General features: G+C 36.8%; 1 protein-coding gene across 7 annotated transcripts in view; it reads right to left on the bottom strand.

Moving 5' to 3' along the window:
* ZNF385B (zinc finger protein 385B) overlaps positions 1 to 21,546 on the bottom strand; it is a 176,691-nt gene that overhangs the window by 9,304 nt on the left and 145,841 nt on the right. For all 7 annotated transcript variants that reach the window (XM_052791868.1, XM_052791867.1, XM_052791869.1 and 4 more), the window contains one exon: positions 16,548 to 16,710. In XM_052791868.1, coding sequence (XP_052647828.1) covers positions 16,548 to 16,710 — 163 coding nt within the window. The remainder of the gene's footprint in view (positions 1 to 16,547; positions 16,711 to 21,546) is intronic.

Below are 21,546 nucleotides of genomic sequence, written 5' to 3'. Positions count from 1 at the left end.
TGTAAGAAGGCTGAAATGCTCACATCATAACTCACATGCAAGAGGTTCATTTAAAATCTAACCTGTACTGTTGCACTGTATCTATGTTCTTTTTCTACATAGAAAGGCCATATTTCATCTGTGTTAAATTCCTGTCTTTATATTAAGTCTCCCTTTTCCTCAAGACTCCAGAGAAGTAAACCAATGGTTGATTTCATGTTGTTACTGAAGCCTGCATTTATTTTGAAATAGAGCCCAAGGAAAAAATAAAGCAAGCTAATTAAGTTTTGCTTTGGGCTCAGTAATATCAATGCTCTTGTTGCCTACTTACATTGTTTCAATTCTGCTTTGAAGTTGTTTTCACATATTTCTGGTTGTTTGCCTTATGTTTGTGTCAGCACCATGTTAAAATTCAAGACTTATTTGTCTAATTAGCACTGCCTCGTTTCAGCTGTATGTACCAAAGTCAGGACACAATGCAGGATAACATCTGACAGGTTCAAATGTAACAGGTTCTAGCTTCCAGTGCAAGACCAGCTGAAGTGATTTACCAACCTTTGCAGGTCATGCGACTCTCACTACAGCTGCAACGGCATAATCTATAGGACCTACCCATCAATGCTGAAATCCTAGTCCAGCTAAGCGAATGGGGTTTGCCGTAGCTCAAAAAGGGGAAAAAATATTACCATAAAACTTCTTCCCTCTGACTCTCAACCTGCATCTCTTCAGTCGTTTTCTTTCCCGGTAAACAACTGAATGTGAACACTCTGTCCCAGCTCATAGTTCAGTGATAGTACAGTCCATGCAGAAAGCAAAAAGAATATTTTTTTTTTTAATCCCCCTAACCATGCCATTACGCAGTTTGGTTTATAAGGCACCTTTAGGAGACTTCACTTGGCTTACTTTGTGATTTGTGTGAGGTGTTTACAATTTTATAACATATATATATTTGCACATTATAAATTTGTATTTTAAAATGATCTCTTACCACACTAAAATGTGCCTATAGGTATTGCTTTCTACAGCTAAGAAATAACTTTTTACTTTCTGAGAGAGAGCGATGATTTTGGTGCATGTTAGGCGAAGTTCTAATTTGGACTTCGTGATGAAAATATACATGCTATTTTCAATAGAAAAGTAAATAAAAATTCAGATCCTTAATTCAGAATTGAGATTCTTAATAAAAATAAAACCAAGGAGAATTCTAAAACTCATTGTTGTGGTTTAACCCCAGCCGGCAACTAAGCACCACAGGGCTGCTTGCTCACTCCCCGCAGCCAGTGGGATGGGGGAGAGAATAAAAAAAAAAAAAAAAAAAGTAAAACTCATGGGTTGAGATAAAGACAGCTTAATAGGATGGAAAATGAAGAAGAAAATAATAACGATGACAATAATAATAATTTTAAAATGACAATAATAACAATAATAATAAAAGAATTAGAATATACAAAAGAAGCAAGGCACAATGCAATTGCTCACCACGAGCCAAACAATGCCCAGTCAGTCCCCAAGCAGCGATCCACCCTCCCCCAGCCAACTCCCCCCAGTTTATATACTGGACATGATGTCACATGGTATGGAATACCCCTTTGGCCAGTTTGGGTCAGCTGCCTTGGCTGTGTCCTCTCCCAACTTCTTGTGCCCCTTCAGCCTTCTTGCTGGCTGGGCATGAGAAGCTGAAAAATCCTTGACTTAGCCTAAACACTAGTTAGCAACAACTGAAAACATCAGTGTGTTATCAACATTCTTCTCAGACTGAATCCAAGACATAACACTATACCAGCTACTAGGAAGAAAATTAACTCTATCCCAGCCAAAATCAGGACACTCATGTATAAATCTAGAAATTCAAATAACAAAGGTTTTCTGTATTGGTAATACTCATTGCTACTTACATCCCACAACATGCCTATCCGCCCAGTTTTTATCACTGAAGACACACGAAACATAACCTTGCAATAAAATTCTGTTTCGCAACAGCTTGTTCAAATAGCAAATGAAATTGAAAGATTATCCAAGGTAAAGATGATACATGTGATACACTTGCAGGAGCGCTTTCCAACACATATGCTAAAAGCTTTTAGATACGGAGTTCTGCTACGATCCTAATGACCCTTGCAAAACTGTCACATTCTTTTTCTGCCTGTTTGTAATAAATAAATAAACCTGCTCTTACTGAGACAGTAACAGAAGAAATAATATTTCGATTACTGCAAATATATATTTTCTCTCTGTGTGCGTGTGATAAAAAGTATAGCTTTACACCTGCCTGCCTCTCTGCCAGAAGCTGGGACCATTACCCATGACTTGTGCCGAAGGCTGAGCACACGGACAGACAAGGACCCCGGGACAGAGGACAGCCTCCCAGAGCAGCGCTGGCTGCGATGGAGGCAGCTCCCCCCGGGAAGAGACCATGCCATGTTTATAACCACCCACTGCCAGGCTTCAGCTTCACACCTTTCCTTGTGCCAGGTCCTTCACTGCATCCTCCAGCTGCAGGCACTGAACAGCAGCTATACACAAAGTACTTACAACAGAAGGGCAGCACAGACATTGCAAAGTGGCCACCGCTGCTCTATACAACCCTACACTGAATCTCTTTTGAGAGATTTGCTCATTTCCTGTCCTAGAAATAGAGATTAGTTTTTACAATTCTTCCACCTGCACGCACAACCGAACATAGTGCCAGCTTAGAGAAGAGCGTAATGGAAAAACTATTTTCAGCAGTCTAGGTATTTATTATTCTCCTTCGTAAAGGTAAGAAAATTGTAAATACTTGTGCTCCTTTTCCTCTCGAAAAACCTGAAGGAAAGAGCCATGCCATTTCCAATGCCATTTCCAGCCTAAAGCAGCTACATTAGGAGAAACACAGCAACAAAATAATTTACTGTATAACTCGATCACTGCATGGTTATCAAGGCTATGCAGCTGGCGAGCAGAATTGATGCACGGTTAGGTGCAAATCCTTTGTGGTGGTATGTCACAATACCACATCACTACTGAAAGAACGACTTTTTAAAACATGGACAGCTTGATGACCCTGAACACCTTCAATTAATTTCTGACTATGCCACTTCCTATGGTAACTAAAACCAAAAGTGAATTCTGAAAGGAAGGGTTTATGGGTTTTTTATGGGTTACTAGAAATGTGCTGGATTGTCTTATGATAGCCTTGAATTCACATAAGTTGTGTTACAGGGAACTGGTATTAGTTTTAAGTGTTGATTTTGGAGAGTAATTGAGACTTTGAGGTAAAGTGAGCGTATCTCCCAAACCAGCAGAGCTCTACTGAGGGAAACAGATTTTCAGGTTCTCCCTATAATTTCAACAGCTCCAAATACGCCTATGAATATTGGGCTGCATTAACCAATCTTTGAAGCATACAGTGATTACAGAATAAGAAGAGGAAATCAATCAGATTGTCAGACTATTGTATAAATGCTCTTTCCCTCATCAAAGGTAAAATCAGTTGCATTAATTACAGCTGTATACAATCCAAGAAGTTTTGCTGAAAAGCTTATCACTGTAACTAAATTGGCATCAATAAACACAAAGTAAAAATGTGTTTATTGAAAAATAAAATTCTCAGTTAAAATCTGACATGTCAGATGCTTGGCACATCTGACATAAAACTAAAAAGTGACACTTATTTCCCACTACATTTTTTCTTCCGGCACTTCTTTATAAAATATGCCCATTGACAATGCCAAAGAGAGGCAGGTTACTTGATATTACTAAAATCTATCATTTGACCTTACTGTTCTAAGCTTTCTGCACACAGAACAATAAGGTGGTCCCCAGATGAAGCGATTTTCAGTGTAAGAGCAGAGATCACAGCTGCAGACAGACAGGTATGAAATCACAAAAGAGACAGAACAACCGGTCACCAGCACAGGCACCAGTGTGGCAGCCAAACTTCTCACGAGCTTTTTTCTGTTTTTCAATCCATCACAGAGAAAGAGAAATTTTCTGAGATGAGAGCAACAGAAGTTAAGTTTGGCAGCTGTTTGCAGGGAGCATTTTACAAATTGGACCAGGAAAAGTGGCAAGCTGGTTTCAACGGCTGATGGGTGGTAGGTGCAGGTCAGCATCTTGAAAGTACATTACAAAAGACATACAAAGGTATGGAGAGCTTTGAAAGTGAAGGACATGAAGAATCTGGAGAGAGAAAAATCAGTAGCTTTAGCTGTACCACAGAAATATTGTAACAAAATTTGCAGCATTTAAAACAAAAATGTGAAAGTAGAGACATCACAGTCGAAGAGGTTACAAGCCTGGCTGTAAGTAATTAACGGAGATGTTAAGAAACCATGACAAAATAAAATCAAGGTGAGGAAAACTTATTTAGCCACACTGTACTTGAAGGACTGCCTAAACAAACCTTAGGATCTACCCTGGGACACACGTCTGGGGCAGAGAGAGAGGACCCACAAGTCATCATATTGGAAAAAATAGTTGCTGTACATCTCTCTGCCCTGAAATAAGATACAGAGGGAGAAGATGATCAGTGACTGAGTTAATAGAAGGACAAGAAGGGCCTCCTTCAATATATTAGCAGAAAAGCTACTAAATAGAAAGGCAGACAAATAGCTCCAGTAAGAAAAGCAGGTTTTAAAACATTGTTCTTCACAGAAAGTCTTATCTTCTGCTGGCTCACACTGCTACAAAGGAATAAAGCATGCACTTACACAATTAATTATCTTTTTTTATGAAGAAAAAGATGAACACTATGAGTAACATATGCCATAAAGGCAATAGCAGGAAAGCAATTAAGTCACTAGTGGTCACAACCTTTACAGCATTTGTAAGCACTCTGTTCTACATCTCAGCATCACTCAAAAAAACCAACAAAGAGCCTTAGATTATTTCTTGACACTCATTAAGACAGAGTTAGCTAACTTTGATAAGGGATTTCAAAATCTTTTTTGTTTTATCTCCACATTTGCTGAATAATGAGACTCTAATGGCTGTCAGACAAAATACCTACTTTCTCACCAGTTGTGCAGTCTACTGAGAAATGAGGCTGAAAAACCCGTAGGGCTCTGTTCTAGAAAAATTCCACTGCAAACCTACATGCAAATCAGACAGCACAGTGTATCTATTAACCCTTTGATTACCTTTAGTTTTTGTAAAATGTTTTTTTCTTGTACTTCAGGCCTGTCTGAAAAACAGCTATGTTTATTATAATGAAAGGTTGTTACATGAAATAAATCTGTTTGACACATTCTAAAGAAAACCAATTTTGCTTCCATACAAAGATGAGAAACAAATGGAAGCTATAAATATAAAGCTTTTCATCTCAAACACAAATGTGCACTGAAATAAGCTACAACATATTTTCTCGAGATACTGAAGCTACATTAGGAAACGTCTAGATGGCTCTGCAATATTGAGTGAACTCTGTAGCTAGACTGATTATTTGATTAACTGCATCACTACTCTCCAACGGGCTGATCCGAAGTATCTTTTTCATTTCAGAAATATTGCTTGTTTGGCTATGGTACAACAGTATTGTTGATACTTAATTTCTTAGATATTTTATTCCTGATTTGGCATACCAAAGACTCCAGGGAATTTTCTTACAAAGAAACCTGTCATTTTTTCAGAGTACAAAACTATTTGCAACTGATCAGATTAAAGATGTAATGTTACAAAGGTTTGGTTTTGAAATTTTGGATGGGTTTAATTTTTATGAAAGCAGACTGATGAGAATTAGAAAATATTCAGAAGTACACACGGTTCTGCAACGGTAAATTCTTGCCCTGCAAAATCTATTTCTGTACCTATTTGTACACCTTCCTGACCAGAGAGTGCCTGCTGCTCTGACTACTGGGGTGTCTGAGATGATCCCACTGTATCACCAACAATTTTTAGTCAATCCCTTGCATAGTCGGGGATTCTTGAGGAATTGTTTTTGGTTGGTTGGCTGGTGTTTTAGATCTGTTTTACTGACCACGATCAAGAAAAATCTGGGTGGACTCACCAAGCGGAAAAGATAAAAGAAAAAAGGCACTCACATTTCAAAAGTCTCTTACTTAATGTTTCAACACAATGCAATTTCTCTGTGCAAAGGCAAGAGGAACAAGAAGAAGGGTTGATTCTGCCCTGTTAGCCAAAATGCAGAGGTGTACGTACTAGGTCTGGAGCAAACAAACTAACTTCTAATGCTTACTTGAAGCAACTTGCGCTGTGCAACCATTTCACCTGCTCATCTTCAATTCTGCTTTTTTACAGAATGCAGGTTATATCAGACTTTTCTTTTCCTCATTTGAAAAGAGACTAATACAATTGCCCCCCCTTTTACAATATTTAGACTGAATAGGGTGAACAGCTAACTATGCTAAATGCAGTGTGTTAGTTCTGGAGACACCAGCTTGTCTACAAACAAACACAGAGCAATTTCCTAGTGTACACTGCCAATATCTAATTTCTCAGTGACACATCACACCCCTGGTATAGTAGGTTGGGAAAACTTTCTCTGGAAGTTTGTTCATAAAACTCAGCAAGATCAGTAGCACTATGCTGCCAGAAGTTGAAAACAAGGCGGTTCTAAGCAAGGGACACATAACAACACACAGCTAGCAAGGGTGAACATTAATTTAACAAGTATTCATAAAGTGAGACTATCCAACAGCTTAGTCTTCCTGGGTCCTGTTACTGTATGTCTAGGCAAAGTTACTTTAAACCTACCTTAACCCTTCATCTTTTCTAAGCTATGCCAGTCTGTATTGGCTGGAATGGAAAAATGCAAGAGTTGGAAAATTATCATACAGTTTGGGCAAAGTTTGAAATACAGTACAAATTCTGTTATTACAAAATGTGACTCATCTGGGTGAAAGTAAATGTTTTTGCTCATTAAATTTATTTTTTACTGACACCAGAGATCTATTATTTTGTAAAAATTTTATACTCCCATTACAGACTCTGCCACATTTATTTCAGAGGTCCTGGAATGCAAACTTTCTATAGTACTGCATTGCCTTTTTAACATTTAATAATGTAGGAATGCTTAGAAAAATAACATTCAAAGATTACAATAAACATACTGTATTCTGCCCAGAAATCCTTCACTTCTGCTTAAAAATGACTTGGTTCATCTTCTCAACTATAAAAATAACATTGCCTCCTCCATCTATGAATCTGAAATGTATTACTAGAAACACATTTCACTTGTCATTTCTGAAAAAAAAATCTTAAAATTCTACCCACAGCTGCTAAAATGCTTTCAAACTCAATACAAAATTTATGGATGTCTAAATAAATGAATCAAGAAGAACTGACAATCTGCATGCAAGTACACTCTTGCGAGCCTGTGTCTGAACTACTTACTTGGTACTTGCCCAGGCAGAACTGCCATTGAAGTCAACTATGAAACACTCATCTTCATTTCAGTTAGATTACATCTATAACTGTGCATTCTCCCTGACTTCTGTGGCAGGTTTTCCTGAGGACTGCGAGTATTTAGTCATGCCCTCAAGATTTGATGAATAAATTGCATTTCAAATATAACTTGTCTAACAGACACCAAAATGTTTTCACTCTCCTTGAAAACAAGTAATAAGGAAATAATATGGAACCTATTGTTTGTATATATAAATTTTATGTTATAGGAAATGTAGCATATTTCTCATACCAAGTCAATAACACAGCAGCTGTAGAATTAAGGTGGGAAGGATGATAAAGAAAGATTTTTCAAAAGACCTATTTAAATGTCTGATGTGCCAGCCATGGATATTTTTGCTTTTGTTTTTGATTCAGGATCTCTGAACAATTCTGTATCAAAACCAACTCATCAATTTCTTGTTCTCAGAATTGCCTGCCATTCCCTAGCAACATGCATTTTTCCTTGTGTTCTAAATGCTGCTTGGATTTATGTTATAAAACCGAAGATAAGTATGAGTAAAAATAACATTTACCAAAAAATCCCAAATCAAGCCACACTACTGATTGTGCGGAAGTTGCTGGTAGACCAGCTTGTACTCACAGACGTCTTTTCCTTTACTTAAATAGTTGCTGAGAAATACAGAAAAAAGCCACCAGCAAGACTGTTTTTCCCAACCATAAGTACATGTTTTCCAGAAAAAAGGTTAAAAAATAGAACTTTTATCTCATTTAGGGGCAAAACCAAAGCATCCTGGAGCAACAGCATTGGGCCTGACCCATTCTTTTACATTTGGAGACTAAATTCACTCACCGGCTGAGAGAAAAGGAGGAAATTTAACTCAAATTTTACAGATTCGACACAGCCTTTAACTTTGGCACAACCGGAGAGACAAAACTCCATTCAACTACCAATTGTATGAGTAACTGCCAGCATTCTGTTGTTTATTCTCTGATTATGTGATAAAACTAGATGTCTGACATCAAAAGAATGCCCTTACTTCTTTAGCAATATATTTCTTTAATATATTTCATGAAAGTATTAGGTAGACTTAAACCTATTCCTCCCAGGCTTGTTAAAAAAACTACAAAACCAGCAGCTGTCTTTTTTGGGAGTTTTCCATTCTTATGGATTTAAAGGGCTAATTTCAGTCCTATGTAAATAAAGAGAACTTCCACTGATTTGAATTTCTTAGTCATCTAAAAACAAACCTAGGGCTTGGTTCACGAATTAATTTTTTCTTAGGCAAGTAATACTGTCATTCATCATCAAAATAATAACCGTCTTAAGGTGATAGAGGGGGATAGTTTATTTCTCTCATTTGCAATTTTTACAAAATCTCATTACATAACCCTCACTTTTTAGGGTACTTCTGGATCACCTTTCTTCCTAATAGAAAACTGCAAAGCAGATGAGTGACATTGGTATCTCAGTCTCAACTCTCTTTTTGCCAGCTGCTTCTTTTTTGTCCCACTTTCTCCTCTTCTCCATTTCCTTACCTGAAGACTCAAGAACTATTGTAATAGTTGTTGTAAAGACAATGATGAGTAAAGAATGGTGTGATACATAATAGTTCTGGTAGTGCCACCTCTCTGGTATTATGGCCTCTATGGAAATACACATACATACATTTGCTAGTAATTTTTGTTATTTCATATTCATCTTATTATCATTCCATTATCATTATCATCCTATCCAAAAAAAATCTTTGGATATTCAATAGGCACATCATTAGCAGAACAAACAAGAAAAATAGATGCCTGATTTCATAATATAAAAGGTGCTGAAAGATTAAATGTATATAAATGGATTCGTTAAATGACCTCATACACCTAGCTAAAAAAAACCACTAGCTGAGAGCATCCCTGGCTCTGCTCCCACTGTCCAGCAACATTAGTAGAGTCAATCTTGCTTGGTCCAATGCCTATCTCTACCTCTCCCCAAAGTAAGAAAAACTTTGCATAATTTTAAGGATGCTAATGAAAAAATATACAATGAAATTCCAGTTTTTAGAACTGGAATAAGTAAAAGTAATAGTGGTATACGGTTTTAATGACACAGAACACAAGAATGCTCAGGCACAGAGCACAGCACTCAAAAAGAGTTATTTCGTCTCACAATAAACTTTTGATGCAGAGCTTTTGCTTAAAATTACTGCAGGAGAAAAAGCTTACCATCTCTTCAAAACAAAATCCTGCTTGCATGTATTTCTGATTGATATAATAACTGGAGAAAGAAAAGACTGACCTTTTTCAATTTGAAGAGGAATTGCAACAGCTCATCAATGTAATTGTGTCAGCTGCGGGGCTTATTTTTCAGTTAATGGCACCTATGATCAGTTTTCAGTAGAGGTGCAGAATTTGATATGTGCTAGTTAGCATTATTATAGACAGACTGAAGAAACACCTGGAGCTCCCAGGAGCTTATCAACACCAAAACGTGCAGAACAACTGCTCTTCCATTCAGGTTATAAGACACACATGGAAAGCTGAGGCTTGAATACCCACTTTTGAAAAGTATGAACAGTAAGAGTGACAGGGAAGAAGGTGTTTAAAGATCCAAACTATTATAACAATTTCCTGTCAATAGACTTTGATCTGCTAATTATCCTTTTGGCTAACCTTTCATCCTAAGAGCATAAACCAAACACCAACTTCCTGAAACAGCTACTGAAATAACCCACCAGAAAATGCCCAGAAGCTATTTACTACTAAATCCAGTACAGGCATTATGTGTGCCGCTGACAGTACATTTTACATATCAATACTGATAATATAATGTTCATGTAAATACACGCATGGTACTTGCAATAGTGTATCTGTGATGAATTTATGAGCATTTATTAATTCTATTTTATATTATCAACTATAAGTGCACTGCGGTCAAGCAGCAAATTCTATACTGTGCCTTTACCTCTGTTTTGGGGACAGTTTTAATGGGCGGCAATATAGGCTGATCTTCAGACAGCTGTGAAACACTGAATAAAAAGAGAACAAAACTTACCATCTTCAGAGGGTTTAATGAAAAAAAGCCCTTGAAATTACTCTCCTTGGTGGCTGAATTTGATTGAATTTACTACTTAGTTGACCATAAACTAATGCCTTTATCTAACAGAAATATGCCAGTGCTTAGCAGGCACTATCTGAATACACATAGACACAGATGAATGATTATTTTACAGAGTATAACTTCAGCAGAATTCTTTATGTAGGCATAAATGTGAAGAACTGATGAGGCTCAACAGTAGCTTTTGATGGAGTCTAGACATAACGACAAGCATCTTTGAGGGGCACAAGACAGAACCTCTAAATATGGCTCATTGACACTGGGGGACAGCAAGCCAAACACATCGTTGTCATGTTCCTCTCCTAGAGCCTCTCTCTTTCCCTGCCCCACCCTCAAAATTCAACTTTGTCACAACACATTTTGAGGTCTAGAGGACTTGGGTACATTACAAAGAATCACAAGATTGAAGAATAAATGCCCTAGAAACACCCTAAACTTTGAGGTTCTTATAACGATATCTGTATGACAAATAACCTAGAAATCCCCAGAACAGATATACCACAGTTCAGCTGTGGAGGCTCCATGACTCTACCTCCTAGCTATTTCTGAAGGATTATCTAAAAAAAAAAGTTCATTGGAGCTACGTAAACAAGTCATTCCTTTAAAATGAGTGGAAAACAAGGCGATAAATGGAAATAAATGCTAAGGCGAAAAGCGATTTTGTTAAGAGAACTGGTATCATTTTTAGGATTACTCCAAGTACGGAGATGCATATGGAAAAGTTTAGAATTTAAGCACTGGCAGAAAGATTTTTAAAATAAGCAATGAAAGCAACATGACTAAGGGAGCGTTCTGATGGTGGACTTGCAAAATACGAACAGAGCCCTCCCTTGGGACATTACACCTCATTGGTAGTTGATGAATAAACAGCACTCATAATTGGGACACTGGAGAAATCCAACCCATTGTAATCTTCCTGAGTAAATGTGATTCAACATGTTGGACTCTACTTTATGAATAAAAAGAAAAAACACTCAGTTTTGTTGTCAAAGCACCTACAGAAAGCCCTTAAAGAACTAAAACCCACAGACGAGACCTCAAGGTCAACTTTTCTAAGTCTGATAAAGCTTGGAGTTGCCAGTGCTGTCTAATGGGCCAACTAATTGCCATATGTCTACACGACATCAAGTGGCATTTATTAGGTCCATCAACATGTCTAGGCTGTTTTCAAAATGTGAGGTAGCCCATTTGGTGTCAGACAGCGTACCACACTCTAGCATGACAACGTTCCCCAGAACAACCTCCAGCTGGTTTTAGTTATACAGCTGTAATGACTGGAATAACTCTTACAGGGCCCACTTAGGATCGAGAAGCTGGCAAACAAGTTTCCAGTCGCATTCCTTTCCTGTCGTCCTTGCCATACATAGCAGATCAGCATAGGACTACTCATATGCTGGAATATCATCACCATGACCCTTTGAACTGCTTGTCAAGCTGCCCTGAGACGTGGCTACAGAACAAAGCAGTAGTAAGCGGGGTCAGGATTTGAAACGGGGTCTACTATTTGGCCTAGTTAGGTGTGTAACGTTGCCTATTCCTGTACCAGCTTAACAAAAAGGAGTTTTCACAGAGAATCCAAAGGGTTTATCTGTCCCTACTAAGTCCCAAGTAGCAGAGCCTTTTGCTCTTATTTGAACGAGTACTGAACTTGAAATGCCCATACCTATCATTTCACAAACAGCTCTCACTGGCACAAAGGAAATAGAGCATATACTGAATGGATCAAAGACAGAAAAAAAAATAACCTTACTTTTATAATCTGAAACCTGGTTTTGACTCTTTTGCGTAGTTTAATAAAACAGTTGCATTTACTTCCTGATTTTTATATCAAAGCAAAATGCAAAGAAGGTGATACCACATCATCTGTCTGCTTCATTCTGAACTATTTATTTTGATTTGGAAGTATGATCAAAGAATCCCTCTTTGCTTGATAAGTAAACAGTGACATTTCAATCCAGTTATTATCATATGCATTCCTAAAAGACTCATCACTGTAAGCATCTAGACTATGCTAACCTGGGATCACAGACACCATCTTCTATTGCATTCTCAGAGCTATATTTAAAACACACTCTAAATATTGTAAGCTGTATTATGTACTGGTTGCTACCTCTGCCCTTTTCTAAAGCAATGCCATACATATATGCCATACCTATATGTATACTTCTGTGTGAAGCCATCCTGAAAATATTGGGCTTCCACAGGGACAGAAGGGAATCTTTTCCCCACACAAAAGAGCAGCTCTCAGTGCTGTTAACGCTCCTGTTCTGTAACCACATCTCAAAGTAGCTACAAAAAAGCTTGCAGTGTCACAGTAGTGATTTTCTAGCATATAAAACTATTCTATAGCCATTACTAGACTTTTCCTGAGTGGTTAGAGAAACTGTGTGGGAGACAGGTTATAAAAAGGTTCCCTATGAATGCCTCCAGTCTGCAAATACCCACCCAGACAAGCAGACATGACCCAACAAGAGGTAGGGGAACAACAACCTTGTCACACATCATCTGTGGCATTTTCTTTCCTGTCTGCAGAAACAGGGAACAGGATAGGATGGTGGTACTTACAAGTACCAATAAACAAGTATTTTCAAAATGGTGAAGAGTTGTCCACTTAGAAAATAAGATTGCATAGTAGTCTAATCATGTTAGGATGTAAAACTTGTGCAATCCAACCCATCAATATCCACTTACCCGAGGTTGCAGCCAACTCAGCATTACGGTATTATGGCTTTATCGTTACATGTTTGCTGATGATCAATTTACAAAAATAATTTCTGAGTCATGATGTATTATTAACATCAGCGGGGAAGACCACTTTCTCACAACTTGGGCATCATCATGCTCAGACTGAGTTCCAGTCACCCCTTTCCATTTGGCTGAGACCACTGTTGTTGTCTGCAGGAGACCACATTATTCTGGAAACTTCCCCAAAGACCTTAAAGATTAATTTAACTTTTGTAGCTCTACCAGCAGCCACACTTGTCAAGTTGAAAGGAACAGCTGTAGAGAGACCACTGCATCATAAGTTTTGAAAAATAAGGACTGGATGAATTTGGGTTTTGCCTTTGATCGAGTCATCACACAAGCTGAGCTAACAGTGAAATTATTTTTCCTGTTACTAATACAATAGTGACTTATGACAAATAAGTGTTTTGGATCTCATGCTTTGTCTGACCCACAGAAGACACGGCTCTGTAGCAAACTTAACTTGACGTTTTAGTTCAATATATAGCAACTGTTCAGTCTGGAGAGCTCCAGATCATTTATCATTATGTCACTCAAAATGACAGCACATCAAAAAGGCTGCTAGTTGTGCCGGCTGTGTCATTTTATTAGCAGACCTACATAAGAGAAGAGTAAATTCAGTTTATCAGTTTACTATAATACTCCCTACCCATTCTGCACTAATACCAGTGGAAGTACAGCAGATAACAAAGGAACACAAGAACTTAAAACTGCCTTCTCTGTTCAGCTGCTCATTCTCCTCTTCCATACTCAAGAAAAGGACACCAGGAATGACTTAATTCTTGATGAACATTTCTCAGGAACTTAGCAAGTCTCCAAAGTACAATGGTTAAACAACAGCCCCACAGGTGGTGGAAATTAATTCCCTTCCTTGATTACATTTAGCCCCTACCTTATGTCCTTCTAATGCAAGTTTTTCAGGCCTACACCACACATACACACTCTGAAATCCCCGGTCCTGAAGGCAAACATAGTGCCTGGCCAGTCAGGAGGACAAGCAAAACAGAGCTCACACAGCAGCATCTCTCAGCATGAACCATGGCTTCTCTTGCACCTAGGTGCAAATTTTCATCAAAATTTAGGAGTTTCATTAAAACCTCTTCATCTCATGAATTTTTTTGACACTAGGCAATACAGTCAAAGTTTTGAAGGGGTCAGAGAATAACAGAGATAGAGATAGGTGATGTGACTGTAAGTCTCATTTCCTCTGGAAATCAGGATAAAAAAACCAAGACCACAAATACACCCACGAACTGAAACTCTTAGTATCAGAAATCTTTTAAGGAAAACTAAAATATACCTGTAGATTTAATATATAGTAATAATCCATTTCTCAGAGAACAAAACCTGTGTTAAAATACTCAGAAAAAATGGTATCAGTTAATTTGCTCCAAGGCAAAAAAACCCCCACCAATTCCCAGAAGCAACACAGAGATTGCTGTAGCCGCAATAAGCATTATGTTAAAGAGCTAAACATATATTAAAGAACAGATGAACAACAGCCTCTGTAAGGGAAAGTGTAGCTGAACAAAATTATGGTTTGGTTTCAAGCCCATAGCCTGGTAAAAAACCCCGTTCCCCACCTCTGCGACCAGCATTCCCTGCGTATATGGAGAATTTGCCACTCCAGGTTCAGGTTTTTGTCCTCCCAAACATTTCATCCGCAATCTCCTGTAAAGCAGCAACAGGCTCTGAGGAGCCTCCCCTCCACAGAGAATCCCACTGTTCTCCTAACGGGAAGAAAGTGTTTAACTAAATCGCCACTGTGATTTATTTTTAATGTAGAAACGCTTGCAGTGGTATAATCCAACAGACACAGATGGTAATCTGTCTAATTTGTGCAGAGTAATTAATAGTATAAACAACACACTGTCAAAATAGGGCAATATAAAAATATCAAGAGCAGGTTTCCCTTGTCATTGATGAGATTATTTTATCAAAAACTGAATGTGGACGTGTGAATTATTTTAGGTATATTGCACAGAGAAGAAGAAAATTGAGTCACGGACAGATCTCACGGCCTGGCAAAGGAAACAGGAGACAGATCCAGACTTATGGAAGAGATGATAGAGTTTGTAAAAGATGCTGAAACTTTTGTTATTTGGCCCTCAGCCTTTGGCACAGGCAGGGGAGCGCATGATACAAATACATTATCACAGAATGCATTCTTAACATGTTAAATCCTCTAAAGTTTGAACTGATATCTTTCTTAAGCATTTGTCTGAGTTCTTAGAGTGTACACCTGGAGCAGTAAGCTATTTTAACCAAAGCTATTTTTCATATTTCAGAGAGTAAAATATTTATCAAGTATTTTAAATCTCTTTCCATTCAATAGTCCACATTTTATTTAGATAAATGGTAGTTTGCTACTGTTTTATAGTAACATGGCTTGTTTACCTGAAGATGCTACTTGGATTCATGTTATCCCTCTCAAACCTAAAATGTCATTTGCTAGGTGAATCAACACAAAATTTGGGGCCCATTGTCATTGCTAAGGACCCAGACAAAGACAGTTTTGGCACTGCTGTGAAGAGAGCAGAATGACAAGTAGCCAGTGATATGGAATTGTTTTTTTTCTTTTTTTTTTTTTTTTCAGTGCGTGTGTCAGAAAACTGTCTGTGTCATTCACCTTATGGCATCTGAGTCAAGCTCAGCTCCAGTGAAGAGGATAATAAATGGCTACCAAGGCAGAAGCAAATTTATCAGAAGCAGTCTGTTAGACCAACAGTTGGGTAACCCACAGTAGGTGCTTTCTCCTGGATAACAAGTACAGTATTTCAGACTGTCATTTCAGGAAATTCTCCTGTTTCATTCAGTAACACAACACTGACAGAGCAGAAAGAGACTCAAGCAACTCCACTGCAATTAGTGTTACTGATCTTCCTCAGATTACTAATGGGGCAGGGTGGGGGAAGAAGTGATGTTGAAGCACTAATGAGCTGTGGAAATCAAGAAATATCCATGACATGAGGCTTCACTACATTTCTGTAGGTGTGTTTTCCTGTTTGAGTAATATCACCCTGTTCAGAAAGGAAAAATTTCTTACAAAGGTTTCCTGGGCTTCAGCTAAATACATACATCTCAGACTTGCCCCTCCACCCACATCCATCCATTATTATTGTTGTAGGAACAACATCCACACTTTATAAGAGTAAATTTCACAAGTTTAAAAAAAGAAAAAGGCTTTAGCATTCAGGGACACCAGGTGTTTCACAGATGTGAAAAAGCACTTTGATAATATCAAACCAATCAATTCTGTACAAGAAAGTATAGTAAATAGTTCAGAAAACATCACTGTCATGCAACCAGATTCTTTTGTACAAACACCAAAAAAGGAGAAAATAAAGAATGTATAGAACAAAAAGTTTTCATTGACCTGATTTGTCAGAGATGTTGGCTGTGACTGGCGTGGTGGAGCAGCTTGTATTAGCCTTTGCGCTGTCCTTGGAAGAACCAACTTTGGGTTTATTTTTCGTTGCCTCTAGTGCTTTGACCTTCTTGGCATGTTTACTTCCTTTGTAGTGGGCCTCGGCCTGGCTCTACAAAGGAGAACAAATCAGGCTCACTTTTTTCTGTATTTCTAGATAACACAATGGATGACAAGGCAGAAAAGCGACACTTTCAATAGTAGGCACCATATTATTCCACCTAGAAAATTTTAGTAGCTTTACGCTAACAGTTTTCCTAGATGTAAGTTCTTATATATTCAAACGACAGGATTTTAATGAATGGCACATGTTTTCAGTAACTTGGAAAAAGAGGCTTTGAGATTACATAAAGCTCTTTCACTCCTAATGTAATTCTTTGCTTCTATAGTGTTTAAAGATTTAAAGCACTATACAAATGTAAACACATCCAACTGAGAAAGATGCTACTCAATTTTCATGTACTGTTCCCTAGTCTTTATTGCTTGTAGTTAGAAAGATGTACCATGCTGTAACATGATTAAATAATCCATTTTTCCTTCTGTTTGATCCAGTACAGAAGTCATAAAGTATTTTCATCATTACACTAACAGCAATTGAACCAGGCATTACTGACATTATGACTTCACTATCAGATCAAGCAGGAAGGGTTAAAATGAAGAAACACCATACCTATAAACTTCAATAGACCCAAGTAAAACACAGAAAACTAAATACTTATCAGTCTTGACTGTTTTATAAATTGCCTTGAATAATTTTTTCCAAAGACTAAGAAAATTGGAACCTGAACAACAGGAAGGAGAGGGATTTATATTTATTATCTTTTTTTTTTTTTTTTTTTTTTGGCTAAAGTGCTTTATATATAATGTACTCTTCTTGGTCTGCCCAAACAGAACAGTAGAAATGTACTGAGAGGTAATGTTTACTTCACCTTTGTCTTAAAACTATCTTCAGAAACTAGGTCAATGTTTCTGATGTTGCACAGCTAAAGCTAGACACATAAATAAATGCCTGTTTTTTCACTGATTCTGAGTCCCCATTATTGTTCCTGACTCTACATACCCAGCTGCCTTGACAAATCAGGCCGCCTTTTTAGGTGCAAAACTAAGGAACTACATGCTTAATACAAACTCCAAAGCTTGGAAATTTCAGGTAATGAATTTAAATGTTTTTCTTGACTTCTTAAGAAATTGACTTACCAAAAATGGGTAAGAAACGTAATTTTATACAGAACACAATTTTCAAAACATTATACTATTCAGCAATAGCTTTGCATTATTAGGATTTCCAAACATCATTCTTAAAAATTATTTCAGACATACTACTAGGCACCTCTATTGAAGGTTACATATTAACTGAAAAAGTTAATATTGTAGTTTATTTCAAAGTAAAACACTCAGAGAAAGCATGCTTCATGACCACACCTTGGCACCTGGCATATAAAAACATCAGTGCAAGTAAACTTTTACTATGTTCATGCAAAAACACATTCTCTCTCTTCAGTTGATTAGGACTATTTTATTTAGTTCACTGTGTTAAATGAAGTGAGCCATGAAACAAGACACATGCTTTTTATAAAAAGCAACTATAACATCTAAGATGTTTGAATTCCATAAAGAATACTGCCATAATGAGGAAAATAGTTTTAAGATCAGCAGAAATAGGCACTACAATAGAGTCACCCTGGGACAGCATGTAATAACAGTTTTATCATATGGTAGAGTGTAAAAAAAAAAAAAAAATTATATGCACTGTTAAAACTGATGGGAGAACTGCCTTTAAAATAGAGGAGTGAAGTTCGTATACACTGAAGCTTCTTAAGTGATTATACACCCTGTGAAACACAGTGCTTTCCACCTTGAAAGGGTAGTGCATGTGATGTGTTGTGGCTGAATATTTTCTTTTGTAGATTTCAGTAAGCAAGCATTCAGTAAGAAAGGCTGCTAGATAAGTTTTACTTTTAATACCTTTGAAATTGAGATTTTCTTAAAAAAAACTTTATTATAAAACCAGTAAAGAGTCTCCTCACCAATTGCTATTAGACTATTTCTTGATTTTAAAACATCTGAAATAGTAACACGTCTACAAACACAATTTAAGGATTATAAAGAAACAACTAAACAGCTATACCACTACTACTATGTGCACTACTTAAAGGGACACTTGTCAACTTCTGGGTTGGACTTCTACAGTTCCGAATGTGGGTAGAGGAGCACAGATCTGTTTGCACCCTGTTATGTCGATGGGCCTTACACAGGCACAGGAGTCTCACCCTGTCTCTCTCTGCCCTTGCCGGATTTTGTCCATTTCTCTTAAGCTTTGCTGTTGCTGCCTGATGCACTAGAAGGAGTGTTTGCCATCAACAAAATTAAATGAACTGTTCACATGTTACAGTGTACAAAAAGTGCAGCTAAAAATTGAGGTGTATATATATATACCCTTTCTATTCCAATAGTTCTAACTTCATTTCCATTCCAATAGTTCTAACTTTAAATAATAGCAAGTGCAAGATTTTCCACTCAAGCATTCTCAAGTTGATGATGTCCCTTTAAATATTTGAACTCTATGCTCTGCGCATATGTGTGCTGTTGATAGGATCATATGCTGCTTGAGGCCAAAGCTATAACATAAGAGACATAAGTGCACTCAAGAGAAAGACTTAGTAAGTCAATTCCTTGATAATAAGCCTTTCTGCTGATATTTGCAATAATAATGCCTGCAATATCAGTAATAACCTACTACAGTCTTTGATTCCCTTCATTCAATCCTCATATAGAGTACATGAGACCTGTTGAGAACAAACAAGCCCAGGCAGAATTAAAATTAAGATTTTCATAAACACAAGCAAAGCCTCATGGAAATGTGGTCAAGGGACTCACTTTTGATTTAAGTTTTGTAATTATTATAATCTTTTTATTATCAAATTCATAGTTGTACACTGTAAGACCAAAAGGCATTGTTATGACCATCTAAGTAGGGCTTCTGAAAACACCAGCCTTTTCCAAAACTGTTTGAACTAGTCCATATTCCTTTGGGGAAAAAAATTGTCTAGCTTTAGCTTTAAAGTAGCTAGGGATGGAAAATCTACCTTTGGTAAATTGTTTCAGTGCTTCACTTTGTCAGTTAAGTACATACCATTTATTTCTACACCAAATGTGTCTGGTTTCAACTTCCAGTGGTTGGATTTTGTTAAACCTTTATTTTTTTAGGCTCTTTCAACTCATCTCTGTTCTGTGAGTAGCACAGATCTTTTCAAATATGAAATTAGAGGAGCATTCCTTGAGATACTGAAGCAATGTTTCCTAGCCACATAAGCACTATTTTCTAACCCTTTCAAGATACACCTGAAGTTCAGAGTTTGCTTATTATCCACTGTAGGATAAATCATTTGATTCAGTTGCCTTTTGGTAACTGAAATGCAGTATCAACATGGAACTGTGTTCTGTGTAACTCTGTTAGAAAAACCATTGGAGTTTTCTGGAGTTCTAGTAAACAAAAGAAAAAAGGATGCTGTGGGAATCTCAAATTAGAACGCAAGTTCTGATTATTACTGGTACCAATTATTCTGATTAGTAATGTCCTGATCATTACTAACCCCAGTTTTATAAAATATTTGCACAAGTACCACATCAAAGGCAAACGTATTTGCTCCAAGTCCCATTTAAAACGTTTCTGACACAAATACAGCAATACAGTATAGGTTACGAGGTTTGTAACACACATCATTGAAATACTAAACATATCTTTGAAATAAACCATGACATAAAAAATTTTAATTTTTGGTTAAGACAAGAAGCTGAACATTTATTTTCATTTGCTCTGATAATCCAAAGAAAGTTCTGTACACACAAGGTTTAAAAGTCACATGTATAAAAGAAACATAATTTACTAGTTTTAATACAAAACCCCAATAAAATACAAAACGAAATTAAAAGTAATTATTTTAGGGATGCAATATTTTAAATGGATACTGAATGTACTTTTTGATCATCATTAACATTAACTAAACTAAGTACAACTAATTCATGCAAATTCCATATCATCAAAACAATATTTGAGAAAACACAAAAAGTTAGGAAAACCCAAAATAAAAATATGTAACCTTAATGAAACTCTCTGTACTCATGTACTGTGATGGTTTTTAATTGCATAATACTTTATTCCAGTGTATAGGGCTGCATTTACTGTAGGGCTGAATCAATTCTACAGTAAAATAATTTATCTGTGCCACAATTCAATATTATTGGAATATTTAATATTTTAAATAAACAGATTAAGTTAAATTTATTGCTTACATAATAAAAATTAAATGTCACCATTGAACTTCTATTATTATTATAGTTTTTAAATTAAATGTTTACTAGGTTAAGGAGAACACTTTTTGAAAAAGTGGAGTAAGAAAATATTTCATATGAAAGAACTCCCTACCTAAAAGAAAAATCTAATTTCTACTTGGTTCTAAAACAGACCATGGCCTACTAGCTTGATATATACGCATTGCGACATTTTAAAATGGAATCCCCCTACTTACTAGAAAGTAAAGAAAGTTGTCAAGTACTGCTTAGTAAGATTTAATGAAGAGGAAATGCTTTAAGCTGCAATAAATGTGACATTACATACCAGCATGCAAAAAATACCTTTGTACTGACCTGCCAAATTCTACAAAAGTGTTTATGCATTTGCCTGGCATTATTTTTTGATCAACAGGATGCATATTTTAAGAACTAAACATATGTGTAAATCTTTAGAAGATCATGGCTTAGTGAGAAGCTGTATTTTCAATTCAGTTGCAAATAATTAAGAGTATCATTGACAGACAAATAAATACGCACTTTTCTCCCACTGCTTTTCAAATTTCTACACCTTAAAATGGTGGGATGATGCCCATCCTCCCTTTAAGCAATCTAGATTTTTAGTTCCATTCACAGTCTTTTTAAGTAGTAATTAATA

The sequence above is a fragment of the Harpia harpyja genome, chromosome 7 (genome assembly GCF_026419915.1).
Source record: "Harpia harpyja isolate bHarHar1 chromosome 7, bHarHar1 primary haplotype, whole genome shotgun sequence".
Lineage (NCBI taxonomy): Eukaryota > Metazoa > Chordata > Aves > Accipitriformes > Accipitridae > Harpia > Harpia harpyja.
This window is presented reverse-complemented; position numbering and strand designations above follow the sequence as displayed.